The sequence below is a fragment of the Colias croceus genome, chromosome Z (assembly GCF_905220415.1).
Source record: "Colias croceus chromosome Z, ilColCroc2.1".
NCBI lineage: Eukaryota > Metazoa > Arthropoda > Insecta > Lepidoptera > Pieridae > Colias > Colias croceus.
This window is the reverse complement of record NC_059568.1, coordinates 5752938-5772636: the sequence shown is the minus strand read 5'-3', so window position 1 is coordinate 5772636 and position 19699 is coordinate 5752938. Positions and strand designations below refer to the sequence as shown.

At 34.9% G+C, this 19699-nt stretch overlaps 1 protein-coding gene across 1 annotated transcript in view; it reads right to left on the bottom strand.

The window, feature by feature from the left end:
• Positions 1-19484, bottom strand: part of LOC123705464 — a 28134-nt gene extending 8650 nt beyond the window's left edge. The window contains exons 1-4 of the mRNA XM_045654242.1: positions 19246-19484; positions 18475-19115; positions 9589-9615; positions 8838-8963 (exon numbers count right to left, since the gene is read on the bottom strand). Of these exons, the coding sequence (XP_045510198.1) occupies positions 8838-8963; positions 9589-9615; positions 18475-19115; positions 19246-19372 (921 nt within the window). The 5' untranslated portion in view covers positions 19373-19484. The remainder of the gene's footprint in view (positions 1-8837; positions 8964-9588; positions 9616-18474; positions 19116-19245) is intronic.
• Positions 19485-19699: the final 215 nt, after the last annotated feature.

The following is a 19699-nucleotide window of genomic DNA, read 5'->3' as shown; positions in this document are numbered from 1 at the left end:
ATTATTTTTGTCTTCTGATACAATTATAAGTATAGTTCGAGATGAAAGTGAATGCAGACACGTTGACGCCTGTGTACTTTGCAAGGATTAGCCGTTGAGTGTACCGAAAAAAACATATTATGTTAGCTGCTATTTTAGTGGCAGACAAGACTATTGTGCACACGCTAGTAGTCGTCGTTCTTTGTAAATATTTTTATGTCAGCGTAAATAAAGAGCAAACGTAAATTTTCGATTCCGCCGTATCAAACTTGGTTTCTGAGAAAAGTAGTTAAAACTATATGACCGATATCAGACGGGAGCTGTTAGCAATTTGGCCAGAGGGAAGGGCCGTGTACGCCGGCGGCCGACGAGAAATGAGGCTTTACGCCGCATTCAATGCAACCGTCAAAATTTTTAGCGCTACCGGTTACCGCAATAACAACAGAGCGATCAATTTAAGGGACCAACATTTGTATGATGTATATTAATTAAAACAAATTCCATCGAAATTTGTTGTAGGTACGTTGCGAAAATATACCTTAATGAATTGACTATTGAAAACAAAAAATTAAATACTACGAGGTCGTCCTCAAACCTATCAGGAAAATATATTCATTTAATCGGATATTTCCGATTTATTGTCGATCAAACAAATGAATTTGCCATAATTATGAAAGCTTTAACATTTTCTAACTTACGCAATCTCGTGAAAGTTATAACCAACAACCAACAGAACAAAACAAGAGCACACCCAAAGCGCATAAACAGCAGTCTCGATCGATCACAAATCAAAGATTCTAACGATGTGTCCCAACCGGACAATCGTAGGCCTAACTGGAAGCTCCATTTGTGCCGGTGTTTAGAAACAATAGCCGGGCTATGCAATTAGTTTATCGGATAGATGGTGGTCGAATGAGTCGTAAATCTACTCTTGCCACCAGTGGGCGCTGTACGTACCGTATGTAGATTCCGAGCGGTTAATTAATGTTGCCTGGTAGTACTTCCCTCGTCCCCGACGAGTTTAAATTGTGCACCCATCTCCCCGATGTACGATATCTCCGATTCGAGCAAATTAAAACTTCACGACTAAACACTGGTGACCGAAAATAAAGGATGGAACGCTAATTGTCTGTAGCTTGTGTGGGTTATGGTGGATTAAAAAAGTGTATTAATTTACTGTCTCGCGACGTATCCAAATTTTCGGGGTTGCAAGGCAATTTTGTTTTGTATTTGTTATGGTATGATATTAGTCGTACAATCCATATTAATATTGTAAAAGCGAAAGTATTTGTCGCTTCGTTCCCCAATAGCACGCGATTATTGCATAGTATAAAAGTCCAAGATAGAAGGGAATATTTTTCCGGATTTCACGCGGACCAAGGCGCTTGTTGAAATAGTAGCTAATTAAATTTGTTAACTTGACAATAAAGGAAAGGAATTATTATTAGGTTTTTTATTAAGTAAGTAGGTTTTACTATCCAAAAATATTTTTTTTTCTGTATAGAACTTCCCGCGAAAGTAATATATACACGAGATAACGACTGCAACACTAACAATATGGATATTGAACAAAAGCTACTGCTTCAAGGCACAACTTATCACGCTAATTATCCTCGAGAGCAGCTGCATTTTGTTACATCAACGCTCTGAAATATGAGCGGTTCCTTGCAAAACAATAGAATAACACCACGTTATTTCTTTTACAAGATAGCTTAGTCTAGATAAAAAAATTAACGTTCCTTATCAATTTATCGTGAGGGCCGCATATTTTTTTTCAAAACTAAAGTATCGTAACAGATTATTACCGTAATAAAGACTGGATGCTTGTCAAATTGCTGATTTTATTACGAGGTATTGCGTGTAAATTGGTTCGCTTCAATTATTATTTTTTTCTTTGGAAATGACGTTATCGCAATTTGTTTTAAAATGAGCAACTACAGGGATCGCCGGTTGAAATATTTGATCATTCAATGCGAATGTTTGAATAAAATTACAGTTCAAGTCGTGTATAAAATTATTATTTTCCTTGGATTATATTAACATTCATATAAAATCAATTGAATTGTATGATTTTAATATATCATAATCCAATTGTTTTATTTCGTTTTTTCTGGTCACGAATGTGTTCACAGAAACTTTGTAACTTCTTATAAATGAAATAGATAACGCTAAAATTTAAACAAAAATTACTTACGTCACAAAACAAGTACAAACTGATTAATCTCATATATGCTTGTACACAAACATTAGGGTCATAAAAAGGTATCTTAAGTGATTCAGATTAATTAAAATAGGTACCAAAACCAAACTCAATTTACCAATATTTGAACCAAGCGCTTCTACTCCTACCAATAACACCGTATCTCCTCCAAGAATAATAGAATAAAACAGCACTACGTACTCAAACTGTCTATTTACATTTGTCACTGCGTACATTATACCGTACACTATATGACCCTTGCATATAGATAATATCGCTAGCATATATTAGTGTGTAGTTGTCGCGATCTTCGGTGTATTGAGTGACAGCTTCTCCCCTTCATTATCCCATCCCTGGTGTATATCAAACACGCTTGTTTGCGATGGCACACGCAAAATCGAATTCTATATTAGGATAACAGTTGGTGAAATGCTCTTAGTGTGTGCTGTATTGAGGTTGGCGCTGATTAAGGTAAGCACAATAAGTAAGGAACGTAAGATATTCACTCAGCCTCAAAAATTGTACGATGCGTACAATAAAATAGAAATTAAAGTAGATATGTATAATGAATGAGACAAACATCCTTGAACAATCAATAATCTAAAACAAAAACATCTTCAAAAATAACAAAACAAAGTCTATCACTTGTTAAGTTCCAGTTGGACAAGAGCTTATAAGAACCACAAAACAAAAACAAAATTCTTCTAGCGAAACATCTTTTTTACCATTTTTTCTACTATCCCATACTCAAACACCAAGAATCCCCGCACAAATTCAATGCCCACAACAGTCGCACCAATACTTCCAATAATGCAAATATCTTCAGTTATATTTGTCTCCAATATAAACTGGCGAGCGTCGTCAATATATCGTCAAGTCTAGCGCAATTTGCGCGTGTTACAAATGTATAAGTCGTTCGGGACACTATTTATCCCCTTCTCGAGGCAACAAGCTCCGACCAAGGTCCCAAACACCCACATGCCTGCATCCTTTTGGAAAAACATAAATCCGACGCGAACCAGGCCTTTCTTTTTTAGAAGTTCGTTCATTCAGAGGTTCAACATACCTCTTTACACGGTCACTTGTGACCGAGTAAAAAAAGCTTGAATGATCTGTGGCCTAATTCACGTGACAAACAACTATATCGATAACATTGTATTTAAACTTTTTTCGACGAGACTATAAGTACATGAAACGGCTCCGGGCTATAATAATAATTTAAATACATATTTAAATTTCTTTAGTTTAATCTTCAAAGAACAACAAAGCATTTTTTATACCCTATTATTTTATAAAGTAGCTAGTAGCAAGTTAGATAATATTAAAAGAAAAGAAATGGTATCCTATTCTATTATCTTAATTAAATTTATTGTCATTTATAAATGCTCTAATCAATATCAACAGACAATCCTATTTAATGTTCCGTGAAACTTAGATATTATAAACTATCTACTACAATAATAATATGTAGCACTTATAGACATTCTTATACGGTAAATATATGCCTAACAATCACGAACCATTCAACACTCGAGAATCAGTTTTTAAAACAAAAGCGTTAAAAAAAGATTGCTCATAATATAATAGACAAACAATGTAAAACACAATTTACAACCAAACAATAAGGAAACGAACAAATAAAATCCAACGAGTAAGTTTGAATAGGGCACTGCCAACACCTCGTCCGTGGCGCCAGAACCAAATTACCAAGCAGAGGGTACGCCAACCTGTCTTCTTTCAAATTTGATTGTGCCCAACATCACACGCCCATGAACTCTATAATGAAACGTCCTATAAAAACAAAACTGTAGGCATATATGATTAGTTCGATACACGAGTAAGGTAGAGCCACTAAACAAACAGCTATAATAATGCTTCGTCACCTTGTTCGAAATCACTTATTGTTTGAATGACTTGCAATCCCGTGCAAGTGCCTTATGCTGCGTCTTAACAATGTATTTAGATTCACCGTTTTATCGGTTCAATGCAACCTTTATTTTGTTCTAATTTCTAGTTGTTATTTTTTATTGGCAGAAATGAATTAGGCCCAAGATTAGATTAAGTTAACAAGACCGCGAAAGAAGCGGTCAAGAAGAAGAAAGAGAAAGATAATTTGTGATATACGTAAAAATATTAACAAAAACTAAATAGGTTTATTAATATTAAATTATCATTCGAAATCAGCATAACAATTCAAAACATATACGAATACAATCAACTAATTGATCATACAAAAACATTCCAAGCGACATCCCGAATGGCTTTAAAATATCATAATATGTCACGATAAAAAATCTATTCATACAATGCTGCTCCGGCTAACCTTTACTCCATTTAGTGTCAATGAATTCGATACTCATGATGGATGACATGCCAAAAAACTGTATAATATAGAAACATATTTGTCGGTCCCGCATTCGACAGTCGACACACAAACAAGAGCGCGCGCCTTCCACGGACGACGCTTCAAATGAGGCGCGGCGAAGGCTCTCGGGTTGCAGCGCGTTGGCGCCGCTCGACACATTTGAGAAGTTAGCACACCCATCGAAAGCGACAAAAAAACCACAACAATACACCAAAAGTTCGTCCGGGTCGCGCTTCACTTCACGACGTAACAGGCTAGCGGAACGAAAGGGCCGACTTCGAATCGATTATTGAAATATCTAACCGGAGAATAAGCCTTATCTGCTCGCTATTTATAAACGCGAATAAACCGCAATCGCAGCGATGCAAGGCGACGGATTTAATTGGCCGATTAAATTGCAATGTAAATATAGATGTGCATAAATCATCGAGTAAAATCAGTGTCTTAATTAGAGTGAGAGATGTCAACGGAGCCCGATGTCTCGGGACGGAATAAATCAGGACTTAAATTGCTTTCCGCAACGACACTCCCACCGTCGACTGGGCGTTAATAGCGCGTGCAACCGAAATCTTAGACGAATGTTTTCCATCTTTTTTTTTAATTTGAAATAGAATCTCGGGCATCTGAGCGTACCCACATGTGTAAAAAAGATTAGAAAACCAAGATTTATTTAAATATACAGCTCCGTAGGAGAGAACTAATTGGACGTTTAGCTCGAAGTACGCTCGGAAATGTAGTTCGTAACTACACATCGTTCAATTTACATTCCTTTAAAACTACGCTATTACATCATTTAATTATTATAAACCAGAGCTCGAATGGTATTAAGTACCATTTGTTATGAAAAAATAATATTTTACATATTTTATGACTGCGAGCTCAGGAATTGATTAAAATCTCAGCCGAATAAAAGATATAAAGTTTATCCGCATAAAACAGGCTAATAATTATTGTATTGCGTTTTATTAATTTAATACAAGGTTTGTTAACAAACGTCAATTTCGATTTAATTATTCCGATCGGCCGGCCCGCGCGGTCCCTCGTAAATCAACCATAATAAAGCTAAGCTTTCGTCTTCTTTATTGACCAAATATACTTTTATCATGACAATTACATGGTCGTTAAGAGACAGTTATATAAATTTGATTTGGTATTTTGAGAACGGGAAATGGGGATGAAAAGCAAACAATCGTCTTATAGTCGTAAACGGATATTAAAAGGCTCGACCCCATAACAATACCTTCGGTATACTTAATAGATTCATTTAAGAATGAAGACATTATTTAATATCGTCATTATATAGTTCTATACAATATACATGTTACAAAAATACTGATAACCTACCAATATTTTCCCCGACATTTGTATTCTCCAAAATCAACATTTACATGCTCTACAGACCACTCCATCACATAATTAAAACTAAACACTTATCTATGAAGACACCAGTGTCATTATCTATCATTCAAATACAGGTATTTAGGAGATTATCTTAAATCACGTTGTCTTGTTTGTAATACGAGAAAGGTATTTTGTTCTCCATCGGGAATAAGGATACGAAACTTGAAAAAACCGCATGTGCTTATCTCAAATAGATAAATTGCAAGATGTTTGTTTTTGTTATGTAGGGACAGGTAGTATTTCAAATGTACCTTGTTAAAAATGTGTTATACATTAAAATATTTGTCGGAATGTGGTAGGTCGCATTTCGTTTTGACAATAATTTATAATTACGTGACAGAAATAAACCAATAGAATACAACGAGAATGTATTGAACATCGAAAATAAATAATTAGTTAAACACAAAAACGATCGCTTTAAAGAGGATCAAATTTAAAAGGTGACTTAATTTCGTCGAATCTCCATGACGTTTTGGAATTAGCTGACGTCATAACATACACCCGGCCTTCCTATCTGATTACGTAAGATTGTTTTAGAGTCAAACTGTAACACGTTTGACAGTAAAATATTAGTAAAAATATAAAAAAAAAAATTACCAAACAGCCGTTTAAAAATTCGAAGAATGCCACTTGAACGGAAATCAAAACTTAGACTCGCGGCGGGCGGTCTTCAGTCAATTAATATCCGAGCTGGGATAGGAAGCAACGATGACATATTTAAGTGTCTCATTGCTGATACGAGTGGACCATATAAAAAAATGACACGCGGACCCACACAGAGATATTTCCACCGACGTATAACTCCATCAGCGAGAGAGGCAAATACGAAAATAATCATCAAAGTGTTTTTAGTAGAGAGACGACAAATGTCAAACAGTATGGTACAGTAGCAAACACGTGTTACATATTGTCTGACAATATTTACTGTTGCTTTATTAGGTCCCGGTGTATGAGAGAATGAAAACAGCCGCCTTTCGAAATTTCAAAGCAGATGTTATGTGCTGTAGACGCACTGATGGACTAATTGGAGACAAATTTTATATTATCATTAGCCGTGTTCCAGTTATATTGGTGACTTCAGATTCGCTTTTTATGTCGTGTCGCGTTTACACTGTGTTTCGAATTAAACAATAAGCAACATCGGTGAGTTTTCACAATATTATTTGCGAAAAGAAATATTAAGCGAATCAAATAAATGGCCATAACAATATATTATGTAATGATATGTTCGTAAACAAAGCTGTGAATATAACGATTTGAGCTGAATTCGTGAAATTTGTACTTCATGAAGCGCTTATAAATGAAATAAGGAACAGGTCAGAAAACCTCGTGTACGTACAAAAGAGACAAACCCGTGGCAATCCTCATTAAGTTCATTTAACAACTATTCGGATAGCAGAGGATGGCAATAAAATTCAAATCCAATTGCGTCGACTCTTGATTTACAACGAATCAATAAATGAGAAGGCTATCACAACAGTTTTTATTGCGTACACAATAAAAGTAATGTAGTCTCGCGAGCGCCAGGATGTCATATAAAACTTAATCAACGAAATGATTAAATACATTATACAAACGATCAATTAAAATCCTAATCCGATTAAGGGGCGGAATAGTGCAATCGTTCTGTATTTAAAGTTGAGCCATTTCCTGAGCTCATCCGATTCTTTACAGGGTCTGCAAAAAGTATTTACTTACATGTGTTGTTTGTCCGCACTTTCTATTCTACATCTTTTAACACGTTTTTGCTATACATTATTAATGGTACGTAACTATCTTATTATGTATACAATATATCGTGGAATCCTCACACTTTTTTCTAAGTTTTGTATTTATTTAAATGTTTACAAGAAAAAATTAAATGTTCCTGTGACTTCGTAAGATCATAACCCGATCATAAGAACGAATATAGCACCGACATCGATTGCCGAGGACCTTAACTTACGCTGTTACCCATATTAATTAGGTATATCAATAGCGTATTATTTTGCTATTACCGATAGCACTACCCTACAGTAATACGTCACTATAGAACAATAAACCCACTTGCAGCATTGCAGAATTAGCAATCTCCGAATTATATGACGTCCATATATCAGACGGAATAAACAATAGTCGAAAAAAACAAGAGATGGCTCGTAAAAATAAAAGGGACGTAGATATGTCAAGATAGTTTGCGGCGGGGGGCTTGCGCCGGCGCCGGGATCTCGATACCCAATTAGAAGCACACCTTGGACATGTGCTCTCGAGGGACCTCCATCCGTTACCGTTTATCGCCTTTTTGACATCGCCAATTTTGTTTACGGAAATAGTTTTATCCCGTGTCACGGCGACCCGTATGTTGGTCCGGAGGAAGTTGGAGCATTCAGATTGCCTTGCTGATTAACGTGCTAAAATTTAAAATTTAATTTTGGCACAACTTTCATGGCTGTTTTTTATATTGATGCAAGTAATTTAATTATCTATCTGTCTATTATAATAAACGAATACGGTTTGATGACAAATTGAAACCTACAAACTAAACGTACACCATTCTTAATTATTACGTAACTGTTATATCGTTTAATTTAATGTACCTAATATTTGAAGTAGAACCGAATTTTCTCACAAACTTGTTAACATGTAATAATGAGCCCAGTTATTTTCAACGTCGTTTTGTGCTGATAAAAATAGACCAATATAACCTGGGATTAATGCTTGATTTAAATAATCTATACTAATATTATAAAGAGTATACTTGATGGTATGCGATCACTACTAGCCATGTACACTTCCAGAAGTAAGGCGTCTGCAAATGCATCATGTAGTCCCGCTTTGACTCTTCAAAGCGGGAAACGCATTTGCAGACGCCTAACTACTGCAAAATATAAATATAAAAAAGAAATCACTTACTTTAGTCTTAACCAATTTAGCGTTCTCCTTACACATCTTGGCTAGGACATGGTATTCACCTCGAGCGGCGCAGAGGATCCATTGCTTCTGTTTCGAGTCCAGAGGATCTGATTCCTTGTGATCTAACTAATAAATATGAAATATTTAAAATATTGGATGATACTTATTAAATTACCAGTTGAGCGAAACCTGTGGTGTAATTCAGCTTTATATATCAGACTAGCTGCTCCGCGCGGTTTCACCCCCGTGGCTCCACCCTTGTTGGCCGTAGCGTGATGAATATAGCCTATAACCTTCCTCGATAAAGGGGCTATCTAACACCGAAAGAATTTTTCAAATCGGACCAGTAGTTTCCGAGATTAGCGCGTTCAAACAAAAAAACTCTTCAGCTTTATAATATTAGTAGGTATAGATATAAGGCAGAATTACAGCATATCAGATGCTCATGACTACATAAATAATGAGTAGAGAAGAAGTTATATTATAGTTCATCATAGAACTACACGTATTACGAAATCGTTTTGATGTCAGTAAGTAAATGTGGAAAAGAACAAATCAACAAATTAGATCAACAAGTGGTGACGATATTCTCTATATATTATATTTTTGACTTTATTTACAAGAAGTTATTTGTTTTTCCTACATTGAAATCCATAACTTATTTTTCTTTCTGACTTTCTCTAATTAATATTTAGCATTAATAGTTATATAAATAGGTTGCTAATGGTAATTCTTATCATCTATTACTCACCGAAACTCTATCTTCCTCGTCGACACTCTGAAAATAAACAAATTTCTTAGATATTGCATCACTGATTACATATCGGAACACTTCAATTATTTATAGTCCATCGGTTAGGAGCGATAATACCGCTCCGATCTGACCATATGGGACTCATTAATGACAATTTCATTGAACATTTTTAGCATTTTAACATGCATATTCAAGAATTATTGAATCAACTACACCGCAGCAGTCATCGTCTGAAAAAAATTAGTATTATAAATAAAGATGATATTTACATACATAATAAATATCTTAAAGACACATATAAATTAATCGGAACCTAATATTTCAAAATTAATAAATGAGTACTTATATTGTGAAAATAATATTTTGAATTAATGGTCAATAAATTCGAATTCTCCCGTCTTCAGGCTTGCGATGCGATTGACGGCGCAAATGGAGTGCCAGATGCGGCAGTTGGAGATAATGAGGATAATGATACTTATTGGCTAATAATAAGGTTTGATTTTGAAGTACAATTGGTAGCAGATAGCTCGGTTCGGCTCGAAGCAGTGGACGTGCGTTGCCCAGCATGACCACTTTACCACCTGTCGTTACATATTTATGTCTACACTATTGGCCCCACTGTTAGGGACTTCGATATTGACAAGATAACATCCTTAATGTGATGTGTTTGATTTAATAAGAAGATTAAGTTTGTACGTTCCCAGTTTTTAAGTACTTAGGTAACAACAATTAACTATTAATCTTAGAATGATGTATTGTTATACTTCCTCATTATATACGCATTAGTCATTTGAATATTCTGTCTGGAAAACATTAATATTGGTTATTCTATTAGTAATTACTGTCAAGTCGTATTTCGCTTATCGATATTCGATACATAATAACTCTGATACATTAGGAACCTAATACATTGAATATCAAAATAATGAAACAGGCTTATATAATGGTGTTTCATATCAATGGATAATAAATAATAAATAAATACTTCATTGCATCTAGTTATAAAAAAAAATATTCTAATGCTATTAAAAGGGCTGTAAACATTTAACATGAAGCAATTCCTTAATTCAAAGTCATTAACATTTTCCCGAGTCTTAAGGAGGGTCTAAGCTTTAAGACTAGACGTCTAGGAAATTGTCTGCAATAAAATGGAAACAAGGCTAATTTGTTGCACCTACGTAGCAATAAAGCCTCAGTTCCTTGTTAACACGTAACTAATCTATGTGGTAATGAATAGGATTAACATGTAGTGCATGTCTCTTGAAGGTTGAATGACTGTTAATACGACAGATAAGAACGTTACATTTTTAAGTGTTGAAGATTAGTTTTTGTCGATGTTGATAAACGATCCAAAGTAGATGCAAAGTTAGTGGTATTTTCTTAATACTTTAAATTGTCGTACATTGAAAATCATCCTTAGATTAGATGTGAACCATACATAACTCCAACATCAGATGGTCAGCAGCACAGCAGCGTGCATAGCATCAAAATAAACTCCCATGAAATCCCAACTACCAGCACGCTCACATTAACGTCTACTCCTCGTTATCATTATGCAAAGGACAAACTTAGGTGACGTCTTAAAATTTACGAGAGGAGCACGATCGTATTGAAAGGAGTCATGACGCCAATGCGTCGCCGTAGGGCGTGCGTGCGTCACAACGGGACGCCGCGTCAGGGTGTGCGAAGCCACATTATGGTGGCGACGGCACGGCATTACGATCGATACACATAGCATTCGACATAGCCCTGCGTCCAGCAGAGACCAAGACGAGACGAGAACAACGTGACTGAAAAATTATGAAGGTCCACTAAAAACGCTGTGGAAGTCAGCTTAACGAAAGGTGTAGGTTAGGTAATTCTTAAGAGACAACATTTGGAAAAAAAAAGAATACTCTATGTATTGGAAACCTTCGTAGAGTTTGGGATGTCAGTTAAAAAAGTAAACAAAAAATGTATCATACACTAAAAGACAAGAAATCAACTAGTAGATAAAAACTTAAATAAATAGGTACATAAACACCACGGCTATCATTTCAACAAGTAATGTGAAGGTCGAACGAAAATAATCTAGTTCCAAATCTTCCAATGCTTCTTAGATGCTCAGCAGATTTATTGATAAAATTACCCAAGTTTACTTTACTTTATACCAAAAGTATAAAACACAATAGGAATTTAGAAAAAAAAGATTGTCAAGAATTGAATAAACACATGCACCTAAACAAACGTTCATTATTTTATCTATAGTTAACTATGATTGTCTAGTTATCTTTACATCTCATTAAAATACATCTATTATTTTTCGTAAACTCCTAACAACATTTATGACGATAATTTGCAACACGCGACGCTAAGGAAAATTACCTCTAGCATAATTATAAAATAGCAAGTAATTTTCAGTATTCATGACCGTACAGATGATGAGTCGAGACCTGTTATTAAAAACAAGATAAGACAAAACAATATTTACATAACTACAACCGATCAACACAATTGCAAACAACATTTTGTATCTGATTGTGTACGACAAGAATCATTATAGACAAGGGGATTAGACGGAGCTTTCGGTACACGATAAGATGTTATCGCACATCAGATACCCACGGAACTATCTTAACTTAATTCGACTATTAATTTGCAGGCCATTCTTTATCGTGTATATGCAAATCGTTTCTATTGAACACTTTTTCTGTAGACTTCCTGAGTCCACATTCGATTGTTTCTCGCGGAGCGTATAATGCGTATCACCTCGTATCTTTCAATACGTAGCAGCTAATTCATCCGTTCCTATTTCCATAGGATCGACAAGGCTCGTTGGTCGTGGCATCCGCGCCGTTGATGGCTGCAAGTGATTCTCAGGCCGCAACAGCAGCGCGAGAACAATGAAATCGGTCATATTTTCCTGCCAGATCGCAACGGACCGTGATTGCTTATCGCTCGCATCGTGCATAACAACTATGCTGCGTTCGTTCAAAACAATGACGTCCTATAAGTACTGACGATGCTTATTTTCACTAACTTCTTGACGGATCGGTGTCAGTCGAACATCGCAGTAAATGGACATGCGGCAACCGTGAATTGATTTAATATTAGTAATTAATTGATATATGTAACGTACACGCGTTAATGGGAAAATTAATTAAGACTATTATTGTGTTACAATCGATGATAGAGTGGCGAGCTTGTCGCAGCGTAGATGATTTGCTGTATAACAATACAGCTAACCGATTCACACGAGTGTCGGCTGGTGAACGACAAACTGCGGCGGTCGTTCGAAATGTGATGGAAACAAAACGAAACTGCTTCGCAATTTATTGATCTAACGATTGTCGTTATTATGTTGTACTGCGAATAGTTAAACATAGAATCCATACTTAATATTATAAATGCGAAAGTAACTCTGTCTGTCTGTCTGTTACTCAATCACGCCTAAACTACTGAACCAATTTGCATGAAATTTGGTATGGAGATATTTTGATACCCGAGAAAGGACATAGGCTACTTTTTATTGCGAAATATGTACTACGGGCGAAGCCGGGGCGGACTGCTAGTGGAGTATAAAGACCGTTATTATTTCAAACATATCATTGTTTGCGAGTTTAAACAGAACGTTGCAATATTTATGTGCTTTTTGTTGGTTTGAAAATGTATAAGAAATAACCATTTCTACTTGGTTATTTAATATTATTATTTTTTTTCCAAAAGTCCTACAAAGTGTATTTTTATTCATATAAGTACGATCATTATATGGTTACTTACAATTACAAGAAAAAAATATAAACAAACATTATTAATTAGTAATTACATTGAATCAATGTTTAACTGTTCAATAAAAAATAAACTGTAACAATGTATCTCTATCTCCAATCGTGATGCTTAATTTTAGGACATGTTGTCAGAGCTCGTAATGACATCAGTAGCTTTAAAATTACCACAGTCTGTAGGGGCGATGGTAATAAAATCGTTTACAGGAGTAGTACACTACTAAAAAGGAATTGAATTTTGCGTTTAGGACTTACTTAGCAGAAGCTTTAAAATCATGACATTAAGCTAGCCTCTCGGAATACACATTAACTTGACAATAAAGAGGTTCGAATGTCATAAAAATGAATGTAAAATTAAGCTCGTGGCTAAATCAGTAGATATCAGATCGGGTAGCGCAGTCACGAAGAGTGTATTAAGAGAGCCAAAAGTACTGACGACAAAATGCACGAATGACCTTTTTAGAGTCCGATATTAACGCCGCACGTGCGCTCTGTAGTCACACTATGGTAATTGTCGAGGGACAATCGACCTCAAGTCACGAGGGTGTATTCAAAACACTATGCGCTATGAATAATGATGATGATATTGACATTATAGACAATATAGGCTCGAGCGCAGTCCATTACAGTTTGATGATCTGAGAATATATAACCCTGGCATTCAGGTGCGACGGCAAATTCACCTTTACGTGCACTCGTCTTACGGAATGTCGAGTGAATTTCACAAACAGCTGCTTATATGGATTGATAAATGTAGCGAGTTTTGGCACAATATTTAGAGATATGTAATCTTATCTAAAGATATGATTATTGCAACTCAATGTCACTAAATAAATCCATTAGATTTTACAAAAAAGAAACATAAGAGAAAGATACACAATGAACTTCGTTTGTTAGCAACTTAAAACTTATGTATCGAATGAAGACATCGAGAGAACAAAGTTTCCGCCTCACTATCTTCAAAATGGACAAATAAAGTGCCAAGAAACTTCAAGCTTCACATAATGAATTTCGTAGTTTACTATTTGATTCTCTCCTCCAACATTGTAATTACACCCTTAGGCTTATTTATTAGGAACCAATTAAGTCAAAAATTGTAAATATTAATATTGATATAATATTCCTCCTATAGATTTTAAGTCCCGTATCTTAAGCCACCCCGATATCAGCACATGTTATACTTCTAATTTCGTCGAAATTTGTGAAATAATAACGAAATTACGGTATTACTCGCTTTTACTGGATACCATACGAGATTGAAAATCGAAATTGCCCTTCGAGAGGAAGCGGTTAAAAAAATAAAGTTAAAATTATAAGCCGCTCGGGTTTAAAGCATCCGTTTATAGCATAGGAGAAAGAGGACTACACTTTCATAAAGTCTTTGTAGATTAATTTTTTAGAAAGTATTTCAATTGACGAACGGATGCGAGCGTCGACGGTCTATTTCAGTGTTGATTTATGCGACAGGATCTCCTCGGCCGGGTGGCAATGTGGCATATTAGTGAGTGGATTGTTCCTTTATAATTTATTAGCTTCCGCGTCGGCCGTAATTGAACTTCTATATCACATAAACTCGTGTCAATCCTGTTTGAAAGATGTAAGTGCGTCGCTAATTGTTAGATAGAATGTTTAAGTATTTACATTGATGTATTGATGTCGCTCATTCGACCACATGTTCGTAGCTGGCATGCAATATTAAACGTATCGTTTTCATTGATGTATGGAAATTCATGATGATTAAAAGCTATTTTCGCGAAAAGTAGGTTTAATAAACGATAAAAGAAACCTATTTATTAAACGATAAAAGAATTACACGTATTAATCTGAATGAGAATACAAACCAAAATGGAGTATAATGCAGTAGGTAGGCAATTGTCAAAGCCATTAGGTTCGGAGGCGTGCGAACTGCGGCCTAATATTTGTCATTAGATGCTTTTGTTTTTCGCATTGTAACCCTCGCAGGGGTTGCCCCATTCGCGCGTATTGAAGTTTTTTCTCCGTAATGGGTTAATATTGGGGTATTTTTTAATGTCCCCATTGGGATTCATTGCGTATCTCGTACGTTTTTATTTATAATATTAATATATTCATAAAAATAATTTATGGCCGCTGACGGGGTCGGTGTGTATAATAGAAATTAGCTTGCAGGTTTGTAATATTATGCAGGTTTCCTCGGGCGCCGCGAAGAGCGTTTAGCCGTTCGCATTACCTCCTCGATATCCCGGCGCGATCACGAAAAATTAATATCGATAATAATCTGATTCACGTCATTCCGACCGCCAAAGGGTCATGACGGTTTTACAATTCAATTAGCCGTGCCAGGTGTCGGCGGGTAGAAAACATTCGCCTAAACCGCAAAACAACTATTTATTATTCAAAAGAGCTTCATTAGAACAAACACGACTTTCATAGTTGTGACATTCAGGCCTTGCAGACGTTTTAAAACTAACTACTATTATTAATTCCGAGTGCTCGTTCCTATAATGTAATGTTTATAAGTTGTCGCCGTCTTCCTGATTATGTCGTATATTAGCTATATGGCACTAATTATGTAATTATAGATTAAATGTCACATTTGAATAAGGAGTTAATTTTAAAACTCGAACATAAAATACGAATACGTTAGCGGCCGTTAGTGATGAAATTTCATTGCCATAATCATCGCTTTCGAGTTGAGATTTGACATATGAGCATCAATTTTAAGTACCTACCGACCGAATATTAAGATATTATTTTTCTAATAATGTTTGATGGCAATAAAATAAAGAAATTAATTCATTCAATTTGGCAAAGTAAGATAGTCTCGTTTACAAAGTATTGCAACAGACTTATGGGAACGTAATGTACCTACATTGAATTAATTATGAATATTTTTCAATGTAATACAAAGCTCGTTAAACAGTTGTAACGATGCAGGCAGCGTAGCTACCACCTTTAGACCTTTTAAATACTAACAAATACCAATCCGAAAACACACTAAGCCGCAATTATCATTGCAATTCGGATCAACACAAAAACATAATCATGTCTCAATTCTAAGTCCAAATCAATACAAAACATCGTGACACACAGTTAAATCATTATAACGACGGTTATCACGTCAAAATATTTCTACACAGCCGGCAAACAGGTGCGTACCTCAAGTAGAGGCCCAAAATTTATGTTATTAGACCGCATACAAACTTATAATTACCTAAGTAAATACATAACGATGCGAGTGAAAGCGCTAATTAAAATACGATTAGTTAGTACTACTTAAAACGTTTTTACGAGACGTTTGGTTTGACGATTTCGTAAACAAATTGGGTGGAACATAAACTGATGTTGAAGCCGATTCTGCTTTAGCGTTATTTATTTTTTGATCTAGGTGAAGAATTTTTTAAGAATTTTTTTTTTGACATGTCATTTTAGTTATTTTGAAATAAAAAATTGCGTATGGCACCTATTTTAAAACGAAAAAAACGTCTTGCAATTAAAAAAAATGTTGTGTGGTTTTATGAAACCACGGTAAAAGTGAAACTTTTTTTCACACTATAGACATTTAACTAAAAATTATCGTATTTGTACGATAATTATCGTGCGTCACGCGACATGCGCTACACAGACCAAAAAGTTTGAGACGATGTAATAAAAGTTTCACTTTAAAAATTTATGTCTTATGGATCTATCAAAAGGCAAAATATAAAAATTACGCGTTAATAAATGACTTTAAAGTTAAGTATATTTTCCTGTGCGCACTAATAAACGCAACCACTACCGCCAGCCAGACAGCCCGGACTCTAACCGAAATAGCGAGAGAAACAGTATATCAAAAACCCAACTAACTATACTAAAATGAATTTTTTGAAAACGTTGCTAGCTCCCGTACCATATCTCGAACCAAAACGAAAAATTAATTAATCACAATAATTGATACAAAGGTAACTAATATTTTTATTTTTTTGTTGTATATTTCGACAAAATTTTTAATAGTTAAAATTAAAAAAATTAACCTAGCAGCTGGTAGAGAGCAATTCAGATTTTTTTTATGATTAAAAGATATACGTAACACATATTATAACAGAAAAAAAAATGTAAGTGTAGTGGTGGCTCAGTGGTGAAGACATTCGACTAATCGATAAATCTGGAGTTCGAGACCAGGCGAGTGTGCAAAAAATAAAATTTATTTTTCAATTCATCTATATGAATTACATCACCACTGTTTAATGGTGAAGGAAAATATGGCAAGGAAACTGACATGTTGCAGAATCATAAGTTCAATGACTTGTGATATCTAGCAGCCCGCACTTGGCCAGCATGGTGGATTATAACCTGTAACTTCATAATAGACATGTGTCCCAGCAGTGGGAATGTATATGCTACAGTCAACACCCTGAACCAGTCAATATCCTTATTGATGGTTATTAAGGTTATTGACTATAAAGGGTGTCGGTTAATACCCTTATTGACTCATTTTATCTGACAAGTAAAACAATAGCGAGTTTTACTCGCCCATTACAGAAAGGTTTAAGTTTTAAATTCGACCCAGTAGGTTAGGTTAGGTTTGACCTGCGACCCTACCGTGCTGCGAACCGACTCGCTTGCTCGCTTTTTACTTGCCCATAATATTTTATTCTGGACATAAAATATAAGAAGTTGAATGTTAACCCAAATTTCAATATATATGTACATTTTGTAAAAAAAATATTTATTGTGATTTTGTAACATAAAATCCTAACATGGAAGTTTTACATACTACTATGACTATCATAATATTTAGTTCAGTTAAATATAAATCTGTTACACCAATATTGGTGAAATGTAACAAAAAACTTATTTATATATATTTGAATTATATTTTTACTGCATGTTTTATAAATATCTATAAACATGTATCTTTTTGTAAAAGTTTATACCAATAAAATATTATGTAAGGATTTAAGGAATTTACAGCTATCGATATGTGTTAAGTCATTTCATATTATTTCTTTTACGGATTATTTTTATAAACATGTAATCAGTTTATGAAACCTGAATACTTGAAAGATATTTGCCCGAGTTTCATCCAAACACTAATCAAATCAAGAAAATATCAGTTACAAAGTACTTAGAGCATGAGTAAAAAAAATGTATAACTTACCGATGAATTGAAGCTTAGTTTATTAGATTTCAAGACATCACTCTCCGAAGCCATCCTGTTAAACATCTGCTTTCTTTCCTTCACTGAAATCTTCTGTTCACTATCAATAAGCATGCTTTCACTCCTTGATGATGTCAAAGTTGGTGGGGTTTCGTTCATATCCATACTATCATTTGGTATAGACATTCTTGGACTAATATTTGGCACACTCGGCCGTTTCTCAGTTATTGACTTCTCTGACGATTTCCTCCTAGGATGTACTTTGGGTGGTACATCCTCTATTGCTTCTAAATTTTCTTTTGATTCATCTTGCTCTTCTATTAGTGGTTGGATTTGTGATGTGGCCATAACAGTGTCTTGTAATATTGTTCCGAGGATGTTAAAATCTTGATTTAGTTGTAGAGGTGGAGGAGGTTTGTATGGCGGCTCAACCACAGGTTCGGGTTTCTCCACTTCTGCCGTTTCCTCATTTTGAGTTGTTACTGATTCATTTAATTTACTGTCAGATTGAGATACCCCTTCATTTTCCCTCAAATTGCTCGGCAAGTATTTCTTTTTCAATATCAGCCACTTCTCGTTATTTTGATTTTTGATTATTGCTAGAGCATTCACATGTTTTTTGAAAGTGTTTCTTGCTTCATCTAAAAAGTTCAATAACATTGAGTTTGTAAATTAAATAGCCATGCCATTTTCAACTTTATGTATAATGCCATAAACGCTAGTGTGTTACGATAATAACCTAGATTATGTGTCATAGAACATTTCACTCACCTCTCATATTCGGATTCATCAAAAATACTTTGAAATGTTTAACCAAATCATGATTTGTAACCTTTCCGTTGTGTGCTAACATAAATTTTAGTATTTCATCGAAACTTAATTCAGCCGGTGCAGACATATTGCTCTAATGTATTCAATATTCATGAATCACAGGTACTTAAACAGTTCATTTGAATTCAACTATTCATAGAAGTAAACTTGAATTTATACTTTGAAAACGTCAAATACATTTATACATAGTACATTCAAAACAAAACAGCACAATTTGACGTCTGTCAATGGTCACATGAAGTGACGAAGCGCGTGTTCCTTTAGTTAGCGTTCCGTTATACGAACTCTGTAGACAAACAAATTATGTGATCCCTTATATTATAAATAATAAATTATATTCTGGTTCTTATAATATAGTATAAGAGAAATGATAATAAAAAACATTTACTTTAAG